The sequence below is a fragment of the Zingiber officinale genome, chromosome 8A (assembly GCF_018446385.1).
Source record: "Zingiber officinale cultivar Zhangliang chromosome 8A, Zo_v1.1, whole genome shotgun sequence".
NCBI classification, from domain to species: domain Eukaryota; kingdom Viridiplantae; phylum Streptophyta; class Magnoliopsida; order Zingiberales; family Zingiberaceae; genus Zingiber; species Zingiber officinale.
In genome coordinates, this window is record NC_056000.1 from 75,453,653 (window position 1) to 75,479,255 (window position 25,603).

At 38.2% G+C, this 25,603-nt stretch overlaps 2 protein-coding genes across 2 annotated transcripts; both read right to left on the bottom strand.

The window, feature by feature from the left end:
* Window positions 1-4,044: 4,044 nt before the first annotated feature.
* LOC122009586 (pre-mRNA-splicing factor 18-like) lies at window positions 4,045-10,821 on the bottom strand. Its single transcript, XM_042565792.1, has 2 exons — window positions 9,818-10,821; window positions 4,045-4,607 (listed from the first exon to the last, which is right to left on the bottom strand). The coding sequence occupies exons 1-2, from the start codon at window positions 10,697-10,699 to the stop codon at window positions 4,200-4,202; spliced, it is 1,290 nt and encodes a 429-aa protein (XP_042421726.1). The 5' UTR covers window positions 10,700-10,821; the 3' UTR covers window positions 4,045-4,199.
* A 2,081-nt stretch (window positions 10,822-12,902) lies between these two features.
* LOC122009587 (alpha-1,3-arabinosyltransferase XAT2-like) lies at window positions 12,903-16,416 on the bottom strand. Its single transcript, XM_042565793.1, has 3 exons — window positions 16,204-16,416; window positions 16,029-16,121; window positions 12,903-14,219 (listed from the first exon to the last, which is right to left on the bottom strand). Exons 1-3 carry the CDS (start codon window positions 16,331-16,333, stop codon window positions 13,033-13,035), a joined length of 1,410 nt encoding a protein of 469 aa, XP_042421727.1. The 5' UTR covers window positions 16,334-16,416; the 3' UTR covers window positions 12,903-13,032.
* Window positions 16,417-25,603: the final 9,187 nt, after the last annotated feature.

The following is a 25,603-nucleotide window of genomic DNA, read 5'->3' on the forward strand; positions in this document are numbered from 1 at the left end:
GATAGATAAAGTTTTCACTATCACAGTTGATAATGCTAGCACGAATGATAAAGCGGTGGAGTACATGGGAAAGAGGCTAAAGGAAATGAGCACTCTATTATTTGATGGTAAATCCTTGCATTTGAGATGTTGTTGCCATATTATAAATTTAATTGTCAAGAGTGGGTTGAAGTTTCCTAATGAGTCAGTTGAGTCCATTAGAAATTTTGTGAAATATATTCACTCTTCTGGGGCATGGTTGGACCAATTTAGAGAGTGTGCTATCCTATTGAAGATGGATAAAATGTCAACCGTTCCAATGGATGTGCCTACGAGATGGAATTCCACCTATACAATGCTTTTTGTTGCATACAAGTTTAAAAAAGTGTTTGGTAGGATGGCAGAGAATGTTCAATTTGTTGAATACTTTGAAGAAGTAGATGGTTTGGAGAAGAAAAAGAGAGTGGGGCCTCCTATGGAAAAAGATTGGGAGAAGGCACAAGTCTTTGTAAATTTTCTCAAGAGGTTTCATGATACTATATTGCAACTTAGTGCTACCAAGAAAACTACATCACCCTTGATTTGGGAGGAAATAGTTGCAATGAGGATGATCATTGATGAGACAATACTTGACACTACTGATCCTTCATTACAAGAAGTTGCTAAGAGAATGGAGAGTAAGTTCAATAAGTATTGGGGTAATCTTGAGAAGGTGAACAAGCTTGTTTTCCTAGGTCACATTCTAGATCCTCGTTATAAACTTCAAATGATTAAGATCCATTTGGGAGATATGAAATTGGATGTTAGTAAAATACAATCCTTTGTTGACGGTTTAAAGAATTGTCTAATGGAGTTGTATCATGCATATAAAGGGAATTCACCTTTGGATCATATTAATGGGATTGATGATGGTGATGTAGATAAAGATTTGATGGAAATGTATAAGAATGATCCCATTAAACTAAACTATCATCTGAAAATGACTCAACTAAGAAAAGCTCAAAAGCAAGCAGAAATAACCAATGAGGTGGACAAGTACTTCTCGGATCCTTTTGTGAAATGGAGCTCAAGCTTCGATATTTTGGAATGATGGAAAGGAAATACAACGACATTTCTAGTCTTGTCTAAGATTGCTAAGGATATTTTTTCAATCCCTTCATCTACTGTTGCTAGTGAGAATGCTTTTAGCCTTGGGAGGAGGGTTGTAGATCCATTTAGGGCATCATTGCATCCCAAAATGGTGGAGGCACTCGTGTGCACTACTGACTGGCTTAGAGGTGAATAAATTAACTTATACAAGGAGCCGACAGAAGATGAATTCAACTTTTATAAAGATTGTGAAGAAGTGGTCACAAGTAAGCCAATATTTAACTTGTTTATCTTTGTATAGACTATAGAATATAGACTATGCTTATATGATATTTGTTGTTTGTAGGTACCGTCAATGCTTAATTGTGGATGTTTTGCACTAAAACAGAATTTCAACTGAAGATTATCAGATGGGTTGTTGCTTTGATTTTGATAAGGAGTCTTTGTATGTAGGATTGTATGTTTTGCTCTAGTCCTGATTTGCTTCTATCTTTCTATTTGCCAACACATCTGATATGTTTATTTTAATTCACCGAGCACCTCATGTAGCATTGCCACTTTTCTGCTTGCGACAAAATGGTTTGGCTGATGGCTCTTCCTAGTTTTCATTCTATGATGCTTTGACTACACCAGCTTAACTTTCAAATATACAGCTCACTGACTGTTTTTTGATCTGCAGTTATAGAATTAGAACTTCACTTTGCCTTCAGTTTAAACCTCGTCATATCGCTGTTGGAGCTGCATTTCTTGCTGCCAGGACCCTAAATTTTGAGACAGCCTTACATCCAAACATTTTGCACCAGTTTCATACGACACCATCTATCCTCCAAGGTATCTAGTTAACGAACGTTCTGGTATCGCATGATTGCTGATGATGTTTGTCTTATGTTCTATACTTTCTGTTGGAGCTGCAAAAGTTGTCTAACAGTTGATGGAGCTTTCTTGACTCGAGGGAAGACCTCATTCTGCTTTTATAGTAGCAACTAGTTATTGTCTCAGGAAAAATTGGCTGCCCTAATGTCTATCAAGTTTGCTTTTGTAATTGCCCCTTGTGAACCTTATACTTGCTAAGAAAAAAATCTGACTTCCCAATGTTGCCACTTTTTGTGTCAATATGATATCCCTTCGATAAATTGCTAAATAAAATCTGAAATTTTATTTTATTAGCAAAATAGTGGATGCTTTGAACTTCTAATTTCACAATCAGTAAAATTCCAACTCCTAATTTATCATAATTTATTATTGTTTCAAAAACTCGGAATGCTCTGAATGTTCACACATGATTAAATATACTTAATTGAATTGTGAACTCTGATAATTGAATTGTGAACTCTGATAACATGAACAATGACAGGTTTAGGTCGCCGATAGAGATGGCGAGCGCTGTCAACGCAGTCATTCACGAACCCATAAAAGCCAAGCTAATATAACAGTGGCAAGGAGAAAAAGGACAACCTCTCTGAATGAGCTATGAATGGCATTGTGTCAACGAGATTGAATTGAGAGATGCAGTATTAGTTTGTTTCTTTGTTTTGATGGTTCTTCTTCCAGAACTTAATCATCCGATGTTCAAAACATTCTTATTATTCCTCGCAATCTACTCTTATTATTCGATCGAACTGATATTTGATTCAAAATATTATTGTATAATGAAAATATTTGAACATTCGGGATATCATCTCCCTACCCGATGGGATCCCGAACATTCGGGTCCCGACACTTGTCGGGTACGGGATTGGGAGAAAAATTGATTCCTAATTTTTTATCCGGATGAGAATTGGATAAGATGATTACGAGACGGATCCCTACCCGATTCTACCCTTAATCTTACCAGCTCTAGGACCTCACCAGAGGTATGCTAAAAAAAAAACTTACACAGGAAAGATGATTCATTTGGATATATATATATCCAGACTTTTTCTACTATCTCACTTTGATTTTATTGACTCCATATTATTTTCGGACCACTCGTATCAATATATGTTAAGCAAAGGAGCGAGAGTACAACAGTAAGCAAAGGAGCGAGAGTACAACAGTCAGGACATCCGAACTTTCAGCAAACATGGCAACGAAGAGAAGAGGAGACGAGCAACTTGATAAAGTCAAGGAAAAAAATTGATTTAGGTGAGCAACTTGTATTAACCCTCGTTAAGCAAGGCATGCAATGGTCAGATGAAGATAATGAATGGACCAAGTAACTATCAGGCCTTAATCTATGTTTGGTGCCAAATTAATTTGGTAGTCAATTAATTGAGTTCATCGAGTAATAGTGAATTTTAACTATCGCAAACGGTTTATTATCATTACTCCTATAATAAGATATAAACAAATAAATCACGCAAAGCATTTTTTATTAGAGAGGTCAGACACTAAAAATGGATCCCAATTAGAAAGATTATTGATAAAAGCAATAAAAAAATAATAGAATAATAAGTACAATTGAAGAATCTACCCTGGGGTGAAAATAAAACAAAGCCCATGGGGCATGATACAGCTCAAGGCAGTTAATAAATTATCCACGCATCCGTAGTTCAAATTTCAACTACGACAGATTCCGGGCTATCGAACTGCTCAGATACCTATATTATAAAATAATAATAATAATAATAATAATAATAATAATAATAAACCTACAAACTCAAAATGTAAAAGTGAAGGCATGAATGATTTTCTCGTAGCTCCAAAAGCACAATGGAAATCTCAGTCATATTCAGGAATAAAGAGGAATAGTTATTCATTTTGAAATTTCTATGAGTATTCCAATTTAACCCTTTATAACGACATACAATGCAAAAAATGTTTATAATAGCATAAACCGATGGCCATAGGAAATCTATATCTAGCAACCTTACAATTTTATAATCTTTGTCAGCGCACAGTCGATTGCATAACAACTTCGAATGACACTTAGTTACCATTCAAAGCAATTACGTTCAAATGATAAGACTACAAATAGACAAAAGAACCAGAAGGACAAGTCCCTGCAAAGTCTGTCATGCATCAACGTAAATAGAATTTTGTCTCAACCAAGGAATATTAACTGAGAGTTGACATGGTAATAAAGACAGACATACATGTAAAAAGATATCCGATACGGATTAAGGGTTGGTGCCAGATTTGAACTCGTCAGATCATTCCTTTGGTGCGGGCAACAATTTTAGCCTCTCTTCTGAGGATCCGTTTCCAGTATGTCTTTCCTCAGATAGAAGAGAAAGTAAGTCACTTCCATTTGCTAAACTATTGAACTCTACTGATTTGGATGGATCTGCTGGATAACGCCGTTGGCAAAATGTCATAAGCCTCTTCACTGACTGTAAATATTTACGGGTGGTCTCATCATTCATGACATGAGCCACGCTATTTGTGTAGATCTTCTCACGAGCAGAGCGCTCGTGAATGCCAACCATAGTTACACCAATTGGCCATGGAGCATTTCCGATTGCCATCTTGATGTACTGATCCATTGCAGCCAGATAATCTCTTTTCATGCAACACTTCACAACTACCAACAATGCTTGACGAATGTCACTGGGAAGCTCCTGTAAAAAAACTTTATATCAGTGCAATTAACATATCTACAATCAGCATTTATTTTTCTGTAACAATGAGAATCGATAAAAAAAAAAAAGATTAAATTTGACAGGGAATACACGTAGGCATGAGAGTGGACTTGCCCTGTGGCTGCAAATTGAAATGCCTAGGAAGGATGACCAGTTGCCTGGTATATAAGGTTAAAGAATGAAGGCGAAAGCATATTTTTTTCCATCTCACTTAGAGGAGCCTATGGCTAGATCGATTGTACTGGAATTCATGAAGGAAAAGCAAAGCAGATATCTTGGGCTTTTGACTTAGCCTTCAATTTGACAATGACAACAAAAGAAGAGTCATCGATGGTTTCATGTCATTGTTTAAGGCAATGTGGCAAGAGGTAACATAAGATTTATGGTAGATAAGAGATATCCCAATCAAATCGGAGAGAGAAAGCCGAAGGAATGGAGAGGGGAGGTTGCAGCCCTTTAAAGAATACCCTTGGAAACCTAAGTCTAAAAGATGGCTCTGATACTATTTTGAATATCAAATACTAATGTGGACTAAAGTTACTACATTATCTATTAACCCTAGTACTTTTAACAAGAGCATAGCATGGAAGGGTAAGTGTTATGTATATACCAAGCTGATTTCAGATTCATTAATTCTACATTTCAATCCACTAATAAATTCCAAAGCAAAAAAGTGGCAAAATCAGGCAAGTAATACTTCGTCTGGTCAAACTAAAAAATTTGGATTCATGGCTTTGACTTGTACCTTGTTTATTTGGTGTAGAAACTCATTTTTATATCTATTTGTAGAAAAGAAAGTATTTGCCATCTTTCAATTGATAAATAAGTAAGATCTATAAAATCTTAGCTTCTAGGAAAAGAGAATAAGAGATGACTATTTCCTTGTTTTGGCATGATTTGACTTTGTTTTGTAGCTTCATGTTTATACCAGTTCCTGTTTTATAAGGAAAAGCTTTTCGACATGATTAATAATTGGATAGTAGTTAGAATACTGTTTCCTCATGACCACATCCAATGAATTCTTCCAAATGGGGTTATGGTGCAACGGCAGGGCATCCAGGTTGTCACCCAAGCACCCGTGGTTCGAGCCCTAACTATGGCGAATTTGCAGGAAGTTTTCCTCCAAATGGGGCACGCAACTAAAGGATGCTGGGTTCCTGGGCTGCCCGCTGCGAGCGCTTCCCGATTTACTGGCAGTGGGAAACTTCCATGGGGTCGGGCCGGTTACCCTAGGCTCAACGTTACCCAGCCTGGTTAATCTTTTTTTTTTTTATTTGCTTCCTATGAGATGTCTTCTGCAACTATTCTTTATTTTTCATTGCCACTGTCCTCTAAACTCCACTCCTAGCTTGTGTTCCCTATGAAGGGTAGAAAATCTCTTGGAATAAGTGGTCAACATCCACGAACAACCACATAGGAAAAGTGAAACCAAAAAAAATTCTGGTCATTTTGGCCAGGTGGGTTTTGGCTGATTCGGAGGATTTAATTCCTTCTAGAAAATTTTCACTTGAACTTTTCACTCCAAAGGAAACAAGACAATAGTTAGGAAACACTTAGGCATACAGTTAGGAAACAGTTAGGCATACCATCTTTTTCTCCTACAATGTTATGGAGCAAATTCACAAGATACTTTTCTTATTATGACTTAAAAGCCAAGAGATAAAAAGAAGGGAAGGGTAATGAATGAATTATGAGAATTATGATACCTAGGATCAGCAAACATAGAGACAGAAATAGTTAATGACTGTACATAATGGGAACAGGTATGGATAAGATGGTGCAAGAAATACCAAAATGGGTATGGGGTGAGAGAAAAAATCCATACCAACATTGTACACTATTCGTCATTTAAAACAATCAGAAAAATGCTGGACTTGTTGAGATGGATCTGATAAAAAAAAGATGAAAAACACTGAACATCAATGATCAAGACAAACTGGACAGACGGTTCAAAATAAATATAAAGAACAAAAACAAATAATTGACTTGAGAAAACGACTGTGGTAAAAAGAATCTTTAAAAAAAGCAATCTAGTGTTTGTGAGTAACCTCTACACCAGCTAATCTCGTCTTTGGGAAAGTCAATATATCCAACTTAAATCATTAGAGGTCTATTGCAATTATAATCTTCAACAGAGCTAGAAAATTTGGGGCACAGAGGGTTCTTTCAAATGACCACATGGAATTGAATAATTAATATAATAGAACTATTTTTACTTGGTTGAAATGAACAAATCCACCTACATTGCAACTACATTGGAACTTTCTCCTTGCTCTAGGTCCAACTTTCACTTAAATCCGGGGGCGAAGGAGGCAGAGAGGAAAAGTGATATAAAAATATGAGTGATTCTGTGAGGTTTTCCTTAAAATTTCCTTCCCCCTCCTATCTTGTCATCCAAGTAAACTCAGACTAGGTGAATTTGATGAATTGCAGTTAATTTTACCAGGATTTCATTAATTACATGAGGCCATTCTTACATAACTAGATTTGACTACAAATAACATTGAAGAATCAAAAACTCATATTTCCATAGGGCACATCATCTAACATCATAATCTCCAAAATTCAAGAAGTAAAAGGCCGCTCCAACTAACTGGTTAGAGAATGGATTAAAACTACACAATTCATTTAGGATATAGAAGAAAGGTCAGAATAAGTTTACACTATATTATCCAATGCAAGTCTATTCAAACAAACTTGAGAACAAGCCAAAATAAAATCATATTGTATGCCAATATACCCTATTCCCCTTATCAATTTAAAAAAAAAATTACTTTAACCCTAAACAGGAGGATCTATCAAAATAAACAAATAAGGTCTTAAAAAATCCTTGCACCATTCTCTATTACAAAAATGTACTCAACTCCTGGTGAATTGTCAGTGTCTAAATTTAACACCATTTTTAAAGAGTACAAAATTATCGCAACAACATCTAAGTAATGATCTTCAAGGAACACAATTTTTGCATTTTTTTAGTCTCTGCTTCTAATAAGGAAAAAATGCATCTTTATGTTCCCTCTTATCCTTAGAGATAGCTTTTACTTTATTGACCCTCTTTTCTTTTCAATCATCCCTTTTAAAGAATAAGAAAAACATTGTGACTAATCATATCTTAATGTGTAGAAATACTACTGTTGAGGATCATGAGCATGGGCTAAAAAATTAAAGTTGTATAACCTATGACAAAGTCACCATGAAAGGGAAGAGGCTCAAATGTCTCCTTAAAAGTAGCAAATCTCTAATTTAAAAATCAAACTATTGCCTAAATATGTAAATGAGTTTATATAAATAAGCATTAGGATCACTAGTCACATAAAATAGCTGAATAAAGTGAACAAGACAACTCTTAAAAGAGTTTATCAGACAATTCAAGTTTATAAATACAATGAGACACTTTACTGTATTATCATACACTTTATAATAATTATTACTCGGCATAAATTCATTCCTGAAGTATGTAATTATGTATCTCTTTCATACAAGCTTAGTAAAACTCTCAATCTAATGGGAAGAAACAAACTTGGAAAGGAACAAAAACAAAATTGTATGATAAAGAAACTTATTCAATAAATATCATAGTTGTCAAGATCAATAGATACCAATAAAGATTCCAAGTTAGATTGATATCGGCAAAAACCAATCAATCTTTTCTGAGAAATCAATTATCTCATAAAGATCAATAGATCATTGAGAAATTTTAAAATAGTATCTGAAGAAATTGCCTAGAAATGAATTACAGAATTAGACTCAACTAAAAAAATAAGGAAGAAAAGACAATAATTTGGTCAAATTGAGGGCGAAAATGAATGAGATAAGTTGAAACTTGGATGAATTAGGTTTCTCAACCTTGCATATGGCAAGAGTCTTTCCAACTTAGGTTTCTCAACCTCTTAATAACTCGAGATTGCTCATGAGATTGATAATTTATCCTTGCTACTACTCATGAATTGCCACGAGGCCCACGAGCCTAACCAAATGCCTCATCTCTTTCATGAGATGATTGAGAGAAATTATTGCTAATTGGGAGAAATCTTAGAGATCAAATTTGAATGTGATTTAGGTTCCCAACTAAGCCTTACAAAGGAGACAACCCGATGCACAAATCTTCCGCCAATGCACAAATCTTCCGCCAATACGGGATCCTGGGGAAGCTCATATGCAGTCATACCAACATTACAAGAGGTTGTTTCCGCGACTCGAACTCGTGACCATAAGGTCACACGACAACAACTTTACTAGTGTGTCAAGGCTCCCCTTCTAACTAAGCCCTATAATAAATATTAAATAAAACTCTACATTATCAAATAATATTAACAACACAATACTATTAAATTCACAATAATAAAGAACATTTTAGCATTTGTCATAATACATTTTTATTTTATTAATTATAACATCATAAATTTGTTGTTTATTACTTTCATATTGATAGACATGATTTGTTGTGTATTAAGGATATCATACATAGAGATTTATATTAGCGATCTACTATTACCTATAGTTTTAAAGTATGTTTTATATCAAATAAAAACAAAAGTATGATATTATCAACTTGATCATGATAATAATGTCATTACTAATATTGTTATAATCTACTATGTATTACCAATCTAACTTTATCAGACCTACTTTTTATTATTTATATACTTGTTAAATATATGGTACTAGATAAAACATAATCTACATCCTTATTATGACTGAACATAATTTGCATCTGGTATATTGAACTATTTTTTCTAACAATTTTGATTTCATTGATCTTAGTAATCCAATATGACCGATATTTAGATTTTTTTTATTCCAGTAGTGTAACAATTTTGGTAGCCACAAAAAATTCCACAGTATCAATTTTAATATCCATGAAAAATAACCTATTATCATAAAACAGAACAATCGCAAATTTAAAACATTATCTTAAATAATGTATTCTACTGAAAGGAAGAATCTGCGTAAAAATAATAATAATAATAATTGTCTGAAAATTTTAAAAATTAAAATAAGATTCCTAATTTGCATCAGATAGTGTATTAGCAATAGAATCAGAGAAGGAAGAAAGAACCAAAACATTAAGAATCAAAGAGATGGATAGTTCAGACCAAATGGATTGTGAGCTCCTTACAGCAGCAAATATACGAAGAGGAACCAAGCAAGATGCAAATTGTACTATTATTGGAAAACCAACGACATACCTTCTTCCTGCAGAACTTGAACAATGGATTCAGATAACGAGCGCACTGCTTACAAGTTGCAACCATCGACTTCCCTTTGGCTGTTCTTTTCTCTGCCTCTGGCATCTCATCCAGTTCCTGGTTCCATTCATTCAGCAGTCTCTTGAAGAAAACAAGAATCTTGTCCTCAGTGCAGAGATCCTCGAACTTGGCTTTCATGCGCTTCAGGTCCTTGTCAGTGTCCAACCCGGAAGACCCTCCATCCTCACTCAGATTTTTATCCACGTCTGCGTCGACACCATCATCCTCCAACCTATCCCCATCACCCCTCTTGCTCTTTGCCCGGTCACGCAAGAACGAAGACGCAGAGCCAGACTTCTGCCTCTTACGGAGTTCATAAATATCTCGAAGAAAGTCATTGGTCTGACCCTCCGTCATGTCGCTGTCGATCTCCAAGGTACCCGATTTGAGTGTGAGCTTGAGGCGGTCAAGACGGGCGTCGTCGTCCTCCCCAAAAAGAGTGATGGGCTGCTTGAGGATGCGGAGTCGGCGGATGACTTCCTGGCGGGGGAGGACGAGATCATCGATGCGTTGCTCTTCGGACAGGATCTCGAGGGGCTTCTTGGAGGCGGCGGCGGCTGAGGCGAGGGCAGGGGGGAGGTTGGAGGTGGGTTTTGCCTCGAGGGAAGAGGAGGCGGCGGAGGAGGAAGAGGAGATGGTTGTGGTGGCTGTGGTGTTAGGGTTGGAGCGGTGGGATTTGGAGATAAGGCTCCGCTGTTCCTCCTCGCGGAGCTTTTGCATCGCCTTCTGGTCGATCTCGGAGCGCTTGAGGAACTTACGGCCGCCGAAGTCTGCTTGCACGTTCTTCCTCTTCTTCTCGAGCTCGCGCCTCAACAAATCCATGGCTTCCGTCTCGCTCCCTTTCTCCCACGAAGCGGAGGGAGAAACCGCGATAGGGAAGGAGAAAAAGGGGTCGCCGAATTCTTTATTCTTCAGGAAACTTTCACTTCATTCCCGAGACTTATGCATTTTTCTAAAATTGCTACTTAAAACGTTGAAATGATCAAAATATATGTGTTAGAGTGTGAAATGTCGCACTATTTTACTATTTAATTAAACGCACCGTTAATATTATTTTTTACAAAATGAGAATAAAATAGTTTGTCAACACAATAAAAATTAAAAAGGGAAACAAAATTTTTTTAAAAAACTTTCATATAATAACATAATAAAAATAATAAATAGGAGAAATAAAAAAAAATCTACACATGAAGTCATGAACATTTATTTTAGATATTTACTCATTGTTTTATAACAGTTCCCTTTATTATTCATTGTATACTTTCCAATAAAAATCCAATAGTGTAAGGAAAAAAAATACAGCATCCTATTATATAAAATGGTTCGTGAACGCACATAAAAAAATTTACTCCCTTGGTTATCTTATATAATCATTATACTTGGCACTCAAGTCATCTAACCGGACACACGATGCTTGATAACCCATCTATGTATCCTAATTGAGCCGATAATTATATGATTGATTTAGAATAAAATAAGGATTGAATTCTAATGATATTAATAAAAAATTCACATGTTAACTTACTCAATACTTGATTACGCCCTCCGAATGAATGAATGAATGATGTAGGAGGATCGTGAGAAAAGGGGGGACGACAAATTTTACCTTTTCATGCAATTGATAATCCATTATAACTGCTCCAGTTACTACAAAAATCATAGATCAATTGCTCATTCAATCTTCAATCTACTTCACAGATTTTTTTTTTTAAAAAAAAAGAATTCATGCATATACAATGTGAGATTCACAGGTGTTCAATTTTATCTAATTTTTAGTCTCAATATCGATGCAGAAAACATGCAAAATTTTCAAACGTTTTTACAAAACCCAGTAAATAAATTTTCAAATACCCAGTAAATCATAATTTCAAAATTACTACATCAAATACCCATTTCTCGTTTCACCCTCGCCTTCAAATCAATTCGACTGAAAAAAAAAATTAATTTCTTTTTGTGTGTTTGAAAAAATTCATCACTCGATTTTAGCCAAAACTGATTGATCGATCTAGAGAGCTCGAAATGACATGAACCAGTTCTTATGTGTTCGTCTGATTCTCTTGATTGTAAAAATACTATAAAACATCAATTTAACTCAATATATTGAGAGCAGTGATTTTTTAAACACGAATGTATCCGAAAAATTAATTTGTGTTTAAAAAAATCATTGCTTTCAATATATTCGGTCAAATTGATATTTGATAGTATTTTTACAATCAGGAGAATAAGACGAACACATAGAAACAAGTTTAATCATTCAAGATCTCTAGGTCCATTAATTAATTTTAGTCAAAATCGACTGATGGATTTAGAGTCCTCAGAATGATATAAAACTGTTCATCTAATTTTCTTGATTATTAAAATACTATCGAACATTAATTTGATTCAATATATTAAATATATTAAAAATAATGATTTTTTTTAATACGAATATGTATAAAAAAAATTAATTCATGTTTAAAAAATCACTACTTTTAATATATTAGGTTAAATTAATATTTAATAATATTTTTATAATCAGGAGAACTAGATTAATATATAAAAATTGATTTCATACCCTTCCTTAAAGTTCATTAGTTAATTTTTAAATTCATTAGTCATTTTTAATTGAAATGCATTTATCAAACAGAATTGATTTCAGATTCGACTAAAAACAATCAATGGATTGATTTGAGAACGATGATAAAACATAAAAATATCAATGGATTGATTTATTTTTCTAATTGAATTGATTTGAGAAGGATGATAAAACATAAAGTAGATACGTTATTTAATAGTTTTAATTAAAATTATGATACGTGGAGTATTTTAGAAACTTATCTACAAGATTCGATCAAAGCTGCAAATTTTTTCCTCGTGTCTTCATCAAACACCAAAAGTTCTTACACAAATGTTAACCATTTTTATCTCCAGCAATCTGACATCAAATGAGTGCATACAATGTGACATTGGAATTTGATTTTATGAGCATTAAGAACCTTTTGGTTTGAAACAAATGCAAACAATCTAGCATATTCCTCTGGAAGTATACTGAAACAACTTCATAGCGTATGAATTCAATTGACTTGAAAATAATTAACTAGGCACTTCTAATCATAATGATAATATTGTCTGTTGTCAACAGATTAACAGAGTGAACTATGAAGAAGCACCGATATTTACTGTTGACGAAGAAGCTCGAGAGCATGCAATAAAGTACTGCCAAACCTTGCCATATCAAGATTCACGCCTTGTCTGAAAAAGTACAACTCAATCATATGAGCCCACCCATGTTTTCTGTAAGCTTCCTTTTGATCCGAAAGCACTGGATCACCTCTCGCATACTGCTCCGTCAGTGTGCTCTCTTCGAGACTTATAGTATACTGCAAATAGTGCATCTTCATGCTTATGGTACCAAGTCCAAAGTCAATCCAACTTATCCCTTCCAATCCACCCAAGGGAATAACTTGGATCACGACCGCATTAGTTGGAAGGAAGACGAGATTAGTTATTCCAGCACCATGAACTCCCAGCATCACATCACATGAGTTAACTATTTGGGCAAATTCAGCCAAGTCATGATACTTTGCCTCCGCAACAACAGGTTCAAAGCCATATTCTTCTACCTTTCTCACTATTTCGTCGACATTGGCAAATCTTCTTGTAAACTTCCTAGCAACGATAAGAAGTCTAGGCTTCTTATCTTGAGCTGGTCCTAGTTTAATTGTTGTATCACGCTCCAGAGCAAGAGATTTCCTGGCATGTCGTCCAAAGTCAACCATTGACAAACCATAAGGAGACGCATAGGGATCAATGCTCATCTCCTTGTGGAATTTAAGACCAACAATAACGTGAGGATAGCAGCGAACTGTTTGGTCCTGGTTGAAGTCAATGATTTCATAGTTGGTGAGTGGTTGTATTAGCTTTTTGTACTTCTCATTCCACCATGGGAGAATCTCACTTATGAGAAGCTGAACTTCTCCATTGAATTGTTGGGAAGTCGTAAAGATAGGGATAAGTATATCAGTGAAATCGTGAAAAAAGTTGCCCATGTAACCGCCGGTTGAGAAGATTATTGCTGGAACTGAGTTATGTACCGCACATACGGGACCATTGTGACTGGATATAGTTTTCACTGACATTTCTGTGACACGAGCCATTGCTCTGGAATCTCCTTTCCGAGGATGAGGCTTTAACTTCCATGATTCTTGTAATTTGGTAGTATTAGTGGAGGATATAGCAACGAAAATGGAGGAAGAGTTTCCATGGATCCTAATATCACCCTTCATTTCACAATAATCATTTCTTCTGTTTGAATAATCACAAAAAGGATTGCTTGGTAATTTCTCTTCTTGGTGCCTGACATCTGCACAAAATTTATTAGCTTGAAAATTGATATGCTTAGCTACAGTTGTTAGTTTTCAGGTTAGAATTTTAGGTTTATACCTTCTCGTAAAAATAAAACTAACTGCATCTAAAATTAACCAACTTCCCAGAGAGAGAAAAGTTTTTCAAAAGAATAACTTGGCATGCAATTTTATCTTAACTTTGGTTTGTTTTGGCAAATGAATTTATTGTTTGCTTGGTCTTCATCAACAATTTGTAAACAGAAAAGTAAGACATTGCTACTACAAAATTCGAGATGCTTGTTAGAAGTAGAAGCATTATTAGAGATGCAACAAAAAAGCTGTAATATTTCATCCCAATAGGTTCCCAAACATAATTCATAAATAGTTTGCAATAAATTCACAGAGGAAATCAAAGCATCAGTAAGTCAACCATTACATCTACTTGGACACTTTGCTATGTTTGTAGAATAAAGATGCCAAGTGTGTTTAAATAACATGAGTGAATTGTATATCATGATTCCAAGTTATACCTTCACTCCAATTATCTGTAGGATGAACTGGTGTTGTTTATTACCACAAGGCAGAATAATTTACGTCTTTGTGCTCTATTGTGGCAAGACTACTATGGTGCATATTAAAGTGTTTCAATTCACTCAACCTTCAATGGAAATGATATCAAAAGAAAAGCTTTGCTGCAAAAAATGAACATTTTTAACCAACAGTATCCATAGAATTTCTCATATGCCATTGCCACCAATTCTTTTGGCATGGAAAAAAAATGGTTTTTAAAAGAGAGGAGAAACTCGATCTGATATTGTTGATTATGAAAATACAGATTCCTATGAAAGTCATGCTAATGTGCATAAACACAAACTAGGACAATTCTTGATGTGGACAATAGGTAATGACGAGTGTTATCATTACTACTTTCACTAGAAGAGCAATTCATATGATTAAAAAGCACATTTCTATAATATTGGATTAACATCAGAGTGAAGTTTAAAAATTTATCCATCATGTTAACAATTTGGTGGTGCCAGTGCAATTGCCCCAAGGAGTAAATTCATCCATACCCATTGATACCCTTAAACTTATGGTGCTTGACATTTTAAGGTGCGATAGTCTCTCATTTTTTTCCCGTCTTCTATCATAGAGCTGTAGTCCTTGAGGTTAAAGTTAAGATGCCCTTAACAGTAAGAAAATTTTCTTCCAAAAGAGGACAGGATTTACAATGATGCCAAACAACGGAAAGAATATCAACGACCTTAGTCTATTCCATATGAAACTCAGATATTATCAGAAAAACTTATTCCAAAAAAAATACAAAGAGAAAAATCCACAAAAATGATGTTATTTACAGAAATCCAAAACTACTGTCTGACTTTTAACTAATTAAAACACATCCTCCTTTTGTCCTTCACTGAAAGACATTTTTGAAATGTTATCATTATTTTAAAATCTGTCTCAGATTGGAATCAACCATTACAATTTGACACAAATGCTTTATCAAATTTTAATAGAATAGAACAGAAAGCTTCAGAATTCTGAGAAACTAGCAGTAGTAGTGAAAGCTAGAATGCCTAGAAGATGCAAAAGATGGCGCTGGTAGCAGAGAAGAAGATACCTTCACTTAGCAAGACATAGATTTATGGATCTGAATGCATACAGCTGGTTTTGATTCTTACTCTACCACTAGATGCACAAATTTAAACTTTAGGGTAACTGGGTTGGGTTTGCTTCTCCAAGAAATTTGCGTCACCATCAAAAAAAAAAAACAAAAAACAAAAACGATTTTTCACAGTTACGTGATAATAAGTAAGCTTTACCTTCCTGAGGGGTACTTGCTACCTTATCTTCAGTTATCTTTTCTTTTGCGTCGGCAACGGGAGGAACCGCTCGATTTGAGCGCCAGAAGGTCACTGCGCAACCAAAACAGCGGAAATTTGAAGGAAATTAAACAGATCGATTAACACGAAGGAGGGTCAAGAAAAAGGAGCTCACAGCCGGAGAAGGAGACGACATAGCAAGTGTAGACCACGAGGAGGATGACGGAGAGCAGGAAGCATCCTCCGAGGAGTGCCGACCGGAGCCTTTGCTGCTCTCCTCTGCTCGCAGCCTTCGCCTTGGCCATCTTCCGAGCTCTGTCGATAGGGATTTGGACCGGGCGTGTCGACCCTGCGAAGAGGGTAACAAGTCTTGAAGACTTGAAGTAGGACTAATTAAAAGGAAGTAGGTACATGCAAGAAAAGGAAATTAGTAGTTAATTAAGTAAATTGTTGTCAGCGACTTTTAATAATGAGGTATGAGGAGGAACAGCAAAAGATACCCCTGAACGCAACCACTCCCACCCAGGGATGGCAATGGGACGGGGCGGGGGCGGGTTTGCCATTCCCATCCCCGCCCCGTTCTTATTTTTTCGGGTTCGGGGATTCCCCGAACTCGAATCCACGGGTTCGGGGATTCCCCATCCCCGCCCCATTTCCAAAAGAAAGCATGATTTCGCATCCTAACTTACTGAACTTTAAACTACCAATATAATTATATACTCATCCTAGCTGACTGAACTTTAAACTACCAATATTCACGTTTATTAGATCTACTTTAGTTTTTAAACTTGAGTACTTGACTCGAGATAAAATTGATAATATGATAATATGATATAATTAAATTATGATTCGATATAAAAATCATTTTTCGGGGCGGGTTTGGGGATGGGGATAGTATTCCCATACCCGCCCCATCCCCGCCCAATCCCCGAAAAATCGGGGATCCCCATCCCCATTTCGGGTTTTCCCCGCGGGGCCCCAAACCCGCGGGGAAAATTGCCATCCCTAATCCCACCGCAGCCCAGCATCTGCCACCTGTCAATGTCACTTGCTGAGGTGATGGAAAGGGAAATTACCCTATCATCGCCTTCAAATGAATTAATTTTTGAAAAAAAAATATTGTATAACAAAAATAAAAAATGTCATTTTTATTAAAATGGTCAAATTGGTGTTTTTTTTATAGTAATTATGAAAGGCACGTTCTATCTTACTTTTGATAAAAAAACTCTCTCTCCTTGCCAATTCAAACTAAATATCTATATTTAAACTACTTTATAATTATTAAACCATTGTACCAAGTAGCTACTCTATTATTGACTCGGAATACTTGAATTTAATACAATTTATCAACCCATATTATATTAACTATCAATTGTAACTATTGTAATATATCAAAACTGGTATATAAGGATTAAAATGATTAATATTTGAGATAATTAAATTTATTTAGAAAAATAATAATATAATAACTGATAATTAATAAAGAAATACATTTATAGGAATATATAAAATTTATTAGATTTTTTTAATTTTAAAATAAATGTTTAGATATTTCATGAGGATAAATGGTGATATGGGATATTGCGAGTCGGTCTAAAGATGACGTGACAATCAAAATCAAGTGAGGTGATGATCAAAGACCAAAAGGAATTTAGATATTTCCATAATGAGATGATATTCCCACTTTGGGTCTAAGCCCTTAAAATTTTATTTTTAGGTTCTATCCAAAAGACTTAATACCAATAGAGATATCTTTTGCTTATACACTCATGATATTTCTTGTATATTTTTAATATGGGACTTTGTTTGTAATTTTACAATCCAACAATCCCCTTCCCCCGAACGAAGGACCACAGACTTTCCACGTCCGATCCTCGATCCAATAGGTCTTCCTGCCCCTCGGTCCACCCGACCTATTAGGACTTCCTTGCCTAGTTGCAACTAGAACTTCCTGCCTGGTATCTAGTCCTCTTGATCCGGACACGAGAGCCCCCACTTTCATTTTTTGAGGTCAATATTCTACTCGCATGGCTCGATTAGACCATAGCTCTTATGCAAAGTCGACAATTAGACCTTCTGACAGTCCGGGGTTTGATACCAATTATTGGAGCAGGTAGACCGACAAGAGGGGGTGAATTGCTTGTAAAATAAAAAATAATCCTTTCCCGATCTTTCAACTCAGATTAATATCACGATTATAATAAATTAATTTAACAACTCCTGTATTCATTTCTTAGCATAATTTTGAGCATTCAATGAGTGTAAGAAACTTCACCTTTAACGAAGGAGATTTTATAGTGCTTTTATTTGCCTTGGATTAACAACCACCTAGGTTGTATAGGTACCCGAGATAGTTTTGATATGGTCAACTGACTTAAGTTAGGTTCTGTGTGTGCATTTTTGATGTCTTGTGTCTAAGTGTACAAGAACTTAGGAGCACAAGAAGTCTAGCGAAAGACGCAGCTAGCAAGAAGGATGGCACGGGAGAAAGTCAATAGGCTTGGTGCATCCAAAGGATGAAGTGCTGCGGAAGAGTATGCTGGAGGATGAGAAGGAAGTGTGTTACGTTTCCAAGGGACGAGAAGCCAAAGAAGAAGCTTGCTCGAGGAGAAGCCCGAAAAATAAATTTGGGTGAACCTTATTCCGGATGGCGGAAATCATCCAAGCGAAAGGAGCCGGAATAGAGGAGAAGTGAGCAGTCAACAAAGGTTAGCTGTCCAAGCGCCTAGAGCAATTTCAGGTGCCCGGATGCTCTGAGTGCCCGGAGGTGCTCCGGACGCCCGGACTGCCTGGGACAGCCCCAAGGTGCCTCCCTTGGAGAGCTTTGAACGGGCCACGCCAGCATGATCCGGGTGCCCGGAGGTGCTCCAGGTGCCCAGACCACATAAGTTTGATCCTGATCGAGTTGTTGCAACGTGGATAAAGTTTTATTCACACTCAGGTGCCTGGAGTTGCCATGTCATCAAACGGTTAGATTCAATCAGCAGACTATAAATAGAGCTCTAGTCTCAGTAGTTCAGACAATTACTTGTACACGAGTTCATTTTCTATTCTACTACTTTAATTGTGAGTTGTCAATATTGTAAGAGGCTACTCCGTCCGAAGGAGAATTCTAAGTGAGCTTTTCATAGTCTTAGATTATCACTCTTTTGATTACAGACCAAGTAAATTTATGTGCCTCTTTCTTTTATTAATTAATTCCTTATTTCTTTTTTATATAAGTATTTTGTCTAAATTATTTCAAAAAATTGAGAAAGGTCTGTTTATTTTTTTTTAGGATAATTCACCCCTCTTGTAGGTCGACTTAAGTCCATCAATTAGTATCAGAGTCAGGCTCGCTTCAGAAGGACTAATCGTTATTCGAAACAAAAGAAATGGCCAGATCCAACATCTACCCGCCGAAATTTGAGAGAGACTTCACAACATGGAAAAAGTGCATGGAGGTATTCTTCAAGACCGATTTTAAAATCTTATTAATTATAAAATGCAATTTTGTAGCACCTAAGGATCATCACATAGCCGAGAAAGAAGAGTACACGTGGACCAAGAAGGAACAAGCTAACTTTGTGGCTAACAAAAAAGCAGAGTTCCATCTACTTAGTGTTCTTTCGCCCTAGGAGGTCAACCGGATTGGAAGCTACGACTTCACCAAAGATCTCTGGGAAAATTTTTTGGATCTTCATGAGGGTACTTCGAAAGCCAAACCAGTAAAGCGAGACATCCTCCGAAACCAACTGACGAACCTCCGAATGAACAAGGGAGAAAAGGTAGTCCAACTCCATGCAAGGATCAAAGATCTGATCACCCAGCTTAACAACCTCGAAGAAAAGGTAACAAATCGTGACTCTTTAAGGTACGCACTTAACACCTTTCCAAGAACTCAAGAGTGGTCATCCTTAGTAGATACTTACTACATCTCTAAGGACCTTGAGACAAGTGCTTTTGAAAGCTTATTTTCTACTTTTGAACTTCACGAATCTCGCTATGTAGATGATCAAGAAATAGAAAAAATCTAACAACATTGTCCTAAAAGTCAAGAAGGATGAATCAGACATCGACACCTCCCCTCGACGATGACGAATCATCATATATGGTAAGAAAATTTAAGAAATTCTTTAGATCTAATAAAAAATCTTGGAAATTCATATTTTTAGAAAAATACTTTATAATTTTTGTTTTTAATTTGAATTCTGTTTTCTTAACCCTTAGAACAAGTTTCATATTTTTTTTTATCTAACTTTCTTTTTTCCTCGACTTTATTTTCTATGATCAAAGGGGGAGTATGAAAGATGAAAGGTTAAGTCTAGGGGGAGGTTATGTTTGTAATTTTGAAGTTAGAAAAATTCTAATTTTAATTTATATTTTATTAGTTCTATGTTTTTACCTTAACTCTAACTCGGGTTGATCCACATTAAAAAGGGGGAGATTATAGGTACCTCGAGTAGTTATGATGTGGTCTTAAGTTAAGTTAGGTCATGTGTATATTTGATACTTTATGTCTAAGTGTGCAGGAACTTAGGAGCACAAGAAATCAAGCAAAAGACGCAGCTAGCAAGAAAGATGGCACAAGGGAGAGTCGACGGGCTTGATGTTTCAACGGACGAGGTGCTGTGGAAGAGTGCGCTAAAAGACAAGAAGGAAGCGTGCAGTGTTTCTGAGGGATGAAAAGCTAGAGTGGAAGCTTGCTCTAGGAGAAGGCCAGAAAATGGGTTCGTGTGAGCCCTATTCCGAATGACCGAAATCACTCAAGCAAACGGAGCCAGAACTAAGGAGAAACGAGCAGTCGACAAAGGTTGACTGCTCCAGGCACCTGGGGCAATTCCGGGCGCTCGGATGCTCCGGGTGCTCGGACTCCTTGGGACGACCCTAGGGCGCCTCCCTTGGAGAGCTTAGAATGGGCCGCGTTAGCATAGTCCAAGCGTCTGGAGGTGCTCCAGGCTCCCGGACCACATAAGTTTAACCCTAATCGAGCCATTGCAACGTGGATAAAGTTTTATCAACACCTAGGCGCCCAGAACCCTTCCAAGCGCTCGGAGCTGCTACGTCAGCAAATGGTCATATTCGGCCAACAAGCTATAAATAGAGCTTTACTCTCAGTAGTTCAGACAATCACTTGTATACAAATTCATTTTTTGTTCTACTATTTTAATTGTGAGCTATCAACATTGTAAGAGGCTACTCCGCCCGAACAAGAATTCTAAGTGAGCTTTTAATAGTCTTGGATTGGCAATATTCTGCGGTGCACGAAGCTCCCGCTATGTGGGGTCCCGGGGAAGGAGCCATTGTACACAGCCTTACCCTGCTTTTTACAAGAGATTGTTTCCAGGATTCGAACCTGTGACCTTTTGGTCACAAAGTAACAACTTTACCATTGCGCCAAAGCTCCCCTTCTATTTCTTTTTATACAAGTATTTTGTCTAAATTATTTCAAAAGATCGAGAAATGTCTGTTTATTTTTTTAGGGCAATTCACCCCCTCTTGCCGACTGACTTAGATCCATCAGGTTGTAACCAAGTAATTCTTCCATCTCTTTTATTTTTAGTTGTTAAATTAATTTATTATAATTGTACTACTAATCTGAGTTGAAATATTAGAAAAGATTATTTTTTATTTTACAAGCAATTCACCCCTCTCTTGCGGCCTACTTGCCCCAACAAAGGTGAGGTGACAGCCAAAGCGTCACTCTCAACAGGGCCTAGCTCCTCACTCAGGGCTAAATCCTTCAATATAAGGACGGCTGGTCCAAGAGTCGGATGGACTTGAAGGATCTAGTGTTCCACTTGTAAATAGACGATCGGCATAAAAGCCAAGTGGGCTCGCAAAGTTACGGTACTCAGTATACAGTTGGTTAGCTTTATAATATAACTCAATATAGAATCGGTCTGCCCAATAGCTGGTCAGACTTCCAAGAGTGTGACAAGTCGATTATAACTCTGGTCGGGTCTAAAGGGATAATCACCCTCATATATACAAGATAAACGTGCAAAACACTCAAAATAAACCCGGTCCGTCTTAATGCATCGATCGAGTGTACGGGACCCAACTCCCTACTTTTGTAATATCACTCTCAACTTACAGATTGTCAGTCGTACAATACAACCTTTTGTATAAATCTAACCGGCCCACGGTCGGTCCGATGTACGGGGTTGAGTTCCTTGTTCTTCTAGAGTCAGTCTCCCATTATATGGTTGATCGGTCCTAGTGCTGGTTGGACCTACGAGACTTAACTTCTTATTACTTATTAGATCTTTAGCACTAGAGCTTATAGGCATATAGACAACCGGTCCTATGGCCAATCGGATTTATGGGATTCAACCTCCTGTTCAAAGGTACAGAGCTTCTATTACATGAGGTCGGTCAGATTTACAAGGCTCTGTTCCCGTTTCATATATGAATGCTCAAGCTAAATGCATAAGACAATTCTCAATACAAACCTGGTCGGCACATAGATCCGGTAGGGCTACTTCGGTCGGCCAAAGATCTTGTCGAGCTACCTCCCGGAGATAATGTTGCCAGGGAATCACAATAAATTATCAAAATAATTACTATTCATCAAGAAATATTTTGATATCTAACACATACCTGTTGGTGCAACCTTAGGTCAAGGTTGACCTGGTTGACCCGACTCGAGTTGACCTGACTCGAGTTGTATTTTGATATTTGACGAGAATAGAAAAGTTGTATCTTGATGTTTGACAAGAATACAAACTTGGGAGATTGTGGGTGCAACCTTCGGTCAAGGTTGACCTGGTTGACCCGACTTGAGTTGACTTGATTCGGTAAAGTCCAAGTATGGAGACTTGGCACGGAAAAGTCCAAGCAAGGAGCTTGGCATGGGAAAAGTCCAAGTATGGAGACTTGGCACGGAAAAGTCCAAGCAGGGAGCTTGGCACGGGAGAAGTCCAAGTATGGAAGCTTGGCATGGGAAGTCGGAGAGGGCTCGACAGCTCGTTCTCCGAACCAGGTCAGAGAGGGCTCGGGAGCTCGTTCTCTGGACCAGATGAGGAAGTCGGAGAGGGCTCGGTAGCTCGTTCTCCGGACTAGGTCAGAGAGGGCTCGGGAGCTCGTTCTCTGGACCGGACGAAGTCGGAGAGGGTTCGGTAGCTCGTTCTCCGGACTAGGTCAGAGAGGGCTCAGGAGCTCGTTCTCTGGACCGGACGAAGTCGGAGAGGGCTCGGTAACTCGTTCTCTGGACTAGGTCAGAGAGGGCTCGGGAGCTCGTTCTCTGGACCGGACGAGGTCGGAGAGGGCTCGGTAGCTCGTTCTCTGGACTAGGTCAGAGAGGGCTCGGGAGCTTGTTCTCTGGACCGGACGAAGTCGGAGAGGGCTCGGTAGCTCGTTCTCCGGACTAGGTCAGAGAGGGCTCGGTAGCTCGTTCTCTGGACCGGATGAGGGAGTCGGAGAGGGCTTGGTAGCTCATTCTCTGGACCGGATGAGGGAGTCGGAGAGGGCTCGGTAGCTCGTTCTCCAGACTAGGTCAGAGAGGGCTCGGTAGCTCGTTCTCAAGACCAGGAAGGCCTTAGGGTTTAGGGCTGGGAAGCTCTAAAACCAACATAGGCATTGGATCGGTCTGTTGACTGATCCAGTGATACTTTGGTTTATCTGATCGGTCTGGTGACCGATCAGCAACCAAACAGAAGCGTACTGTGGGTTATCTGATCGGTCTGTAGACCGATCAGGAAGCAATGTTATCTGAGGAAGCGAGGGGATTCAGAGAAGGGGGGATCGGTCTGTGGACCGATCCACCTGTATCCTGATCGATCCACAGACCGATCAGGGCTCTGCCTGATCGGTCCAGGCCTAGCCGTTGAGACACAACGGCTAGATTTCTATGTTGTTCTTTGTCTTCTTTTTTGCAGGTGCAGATATATCTCGAGGTCGAGGGCCTCTAAAGTAACGTTTTTCTTCTTCCTCCTTGCTGCGATTTGAGCTTTGCTGAGCTCCTCTTAGCTGAAGCTTCGTGTGAGCTTCCTTCGACTGGGTGATCAGCTGCTGTTGACATCGTGAAGTTGCTGCTTCATCGAACTCCAGTCGACGAGAAGGCAAGCAAAGTGTTTTTACATTTATATTGTTCTTGTTTTCTTTCTCTATTGGTTGTACTCCATTCTTTCTGTTGCAAGAGAGATTGTGGCGAGGTTTCTCCACCCAGAAGGAGTTCATATTAGCCGGTTATCCGGGGTCTCATCCACCGACGGATTGATAGTCTTCGTCCACCTTACGGACACGCCGAGGAGTAGGAGTATCATCTCCAAACCTCGTTACATCATCGTGTTTGAGGTTTGATCTTCTCCACTTTCGTTTCTACATTGTATTTCCGCTGCGCTAACCTAAATTGTAGGAAGAAACGATAATTTGAGGTCGGCTATTCACCCCCCCCTCTCTAGCCGCTATCCGAAGGTCCTAACAAGGGATCGGTCCAGTGACCGATCCAGTAAAGGGCTGAGCGTGCCAAAATGCTGATTTTCGACTGATTGTCTGAAATTTCAGCTGGAAGTTGGTATTTTAGATCTCTAAAGGATTGAAACTCTCCAAGATATTGTTGGTGCAATGGTCAAGGGAGAGTTGACCTTTAGGGGGAGTTTTACCTATTGGTCAAGCGGGAGTTGACTTTTAGGGAGAGTTTTTACTCGTCAAGATTAGTGATATGGGATTGTCGCTATGTTGATTGTTGTATTTAGTATCAAGGGGGAAATTAAGGGTTTCAATGAAAGGTATGAGACTTTCATTAGGAAGAAACTCTTGACCTTGATTCACTCTTTTTGATGTGTGTCAAAAAGGGGGAGAATGTCTAGAGAATATTCAAGGAAGAACATTGGAATTTGGGGAGAATGCTCAAGGAAGAGCATTGGAGAACTATTGGAAAACCTAAGTTATGTTATCGGGTTAACCTAACTTGATTATGGTTTTTGTCAAACATCAAAAAGGGGGAGATTGTTGGTGCAACCTTAGGTCAAGGTTGACCTGGTTGACCCGACTCGAGTTGACCTGACTCGAGTTGTATTTTGATGTTTGACGAGAATAGAAAAGTTGTATCTTGATGTTTGACAAGAATACAAACTTGGGAGATTGTGGGTGCAACCTTCGGTCAAGGTTGACCTGGTTGACCCGACTTGAGTTGACTTGATTCGGTAAAGTCCAAGTATAGAGACTTGGCACGAAAAAGTCCAAGCAGGGAGCTTGACATGGGAAAAGTCCAAGTATGGAGACTTGGCACGGAAAAGTCCAAGCAGGGAGCTTGGCACGGGAGAAGTCCAAGTATGGAAGCTTGGCATGGGAAGTCGGAGAGGGCTCGGCAGCTCGTTCTCCGGACCAGGTCAGAGAGGGCTCGGGAGCTCGTTCTCTGGACCAGATGAGGAAGTCGGAGAGGGCTCGGTAGCTCGTTCTCCAGACTAGGTCAGAGAGGGCTCGGGAGCTCGTTCTCTGGACCGGACGAAGTCGGAGAGGGCTCGGTAGCTCGTTCTCTGGACTAGGTCAGAGAGGGCTCGGGAGCTCGTTCTCTGGACCGGACGAGGTCGGAGGGGGCACGGTGGCTCGTTCGCTGGACGAGGGGAGAGGGGGCTCGGGAGCTCGTTCTC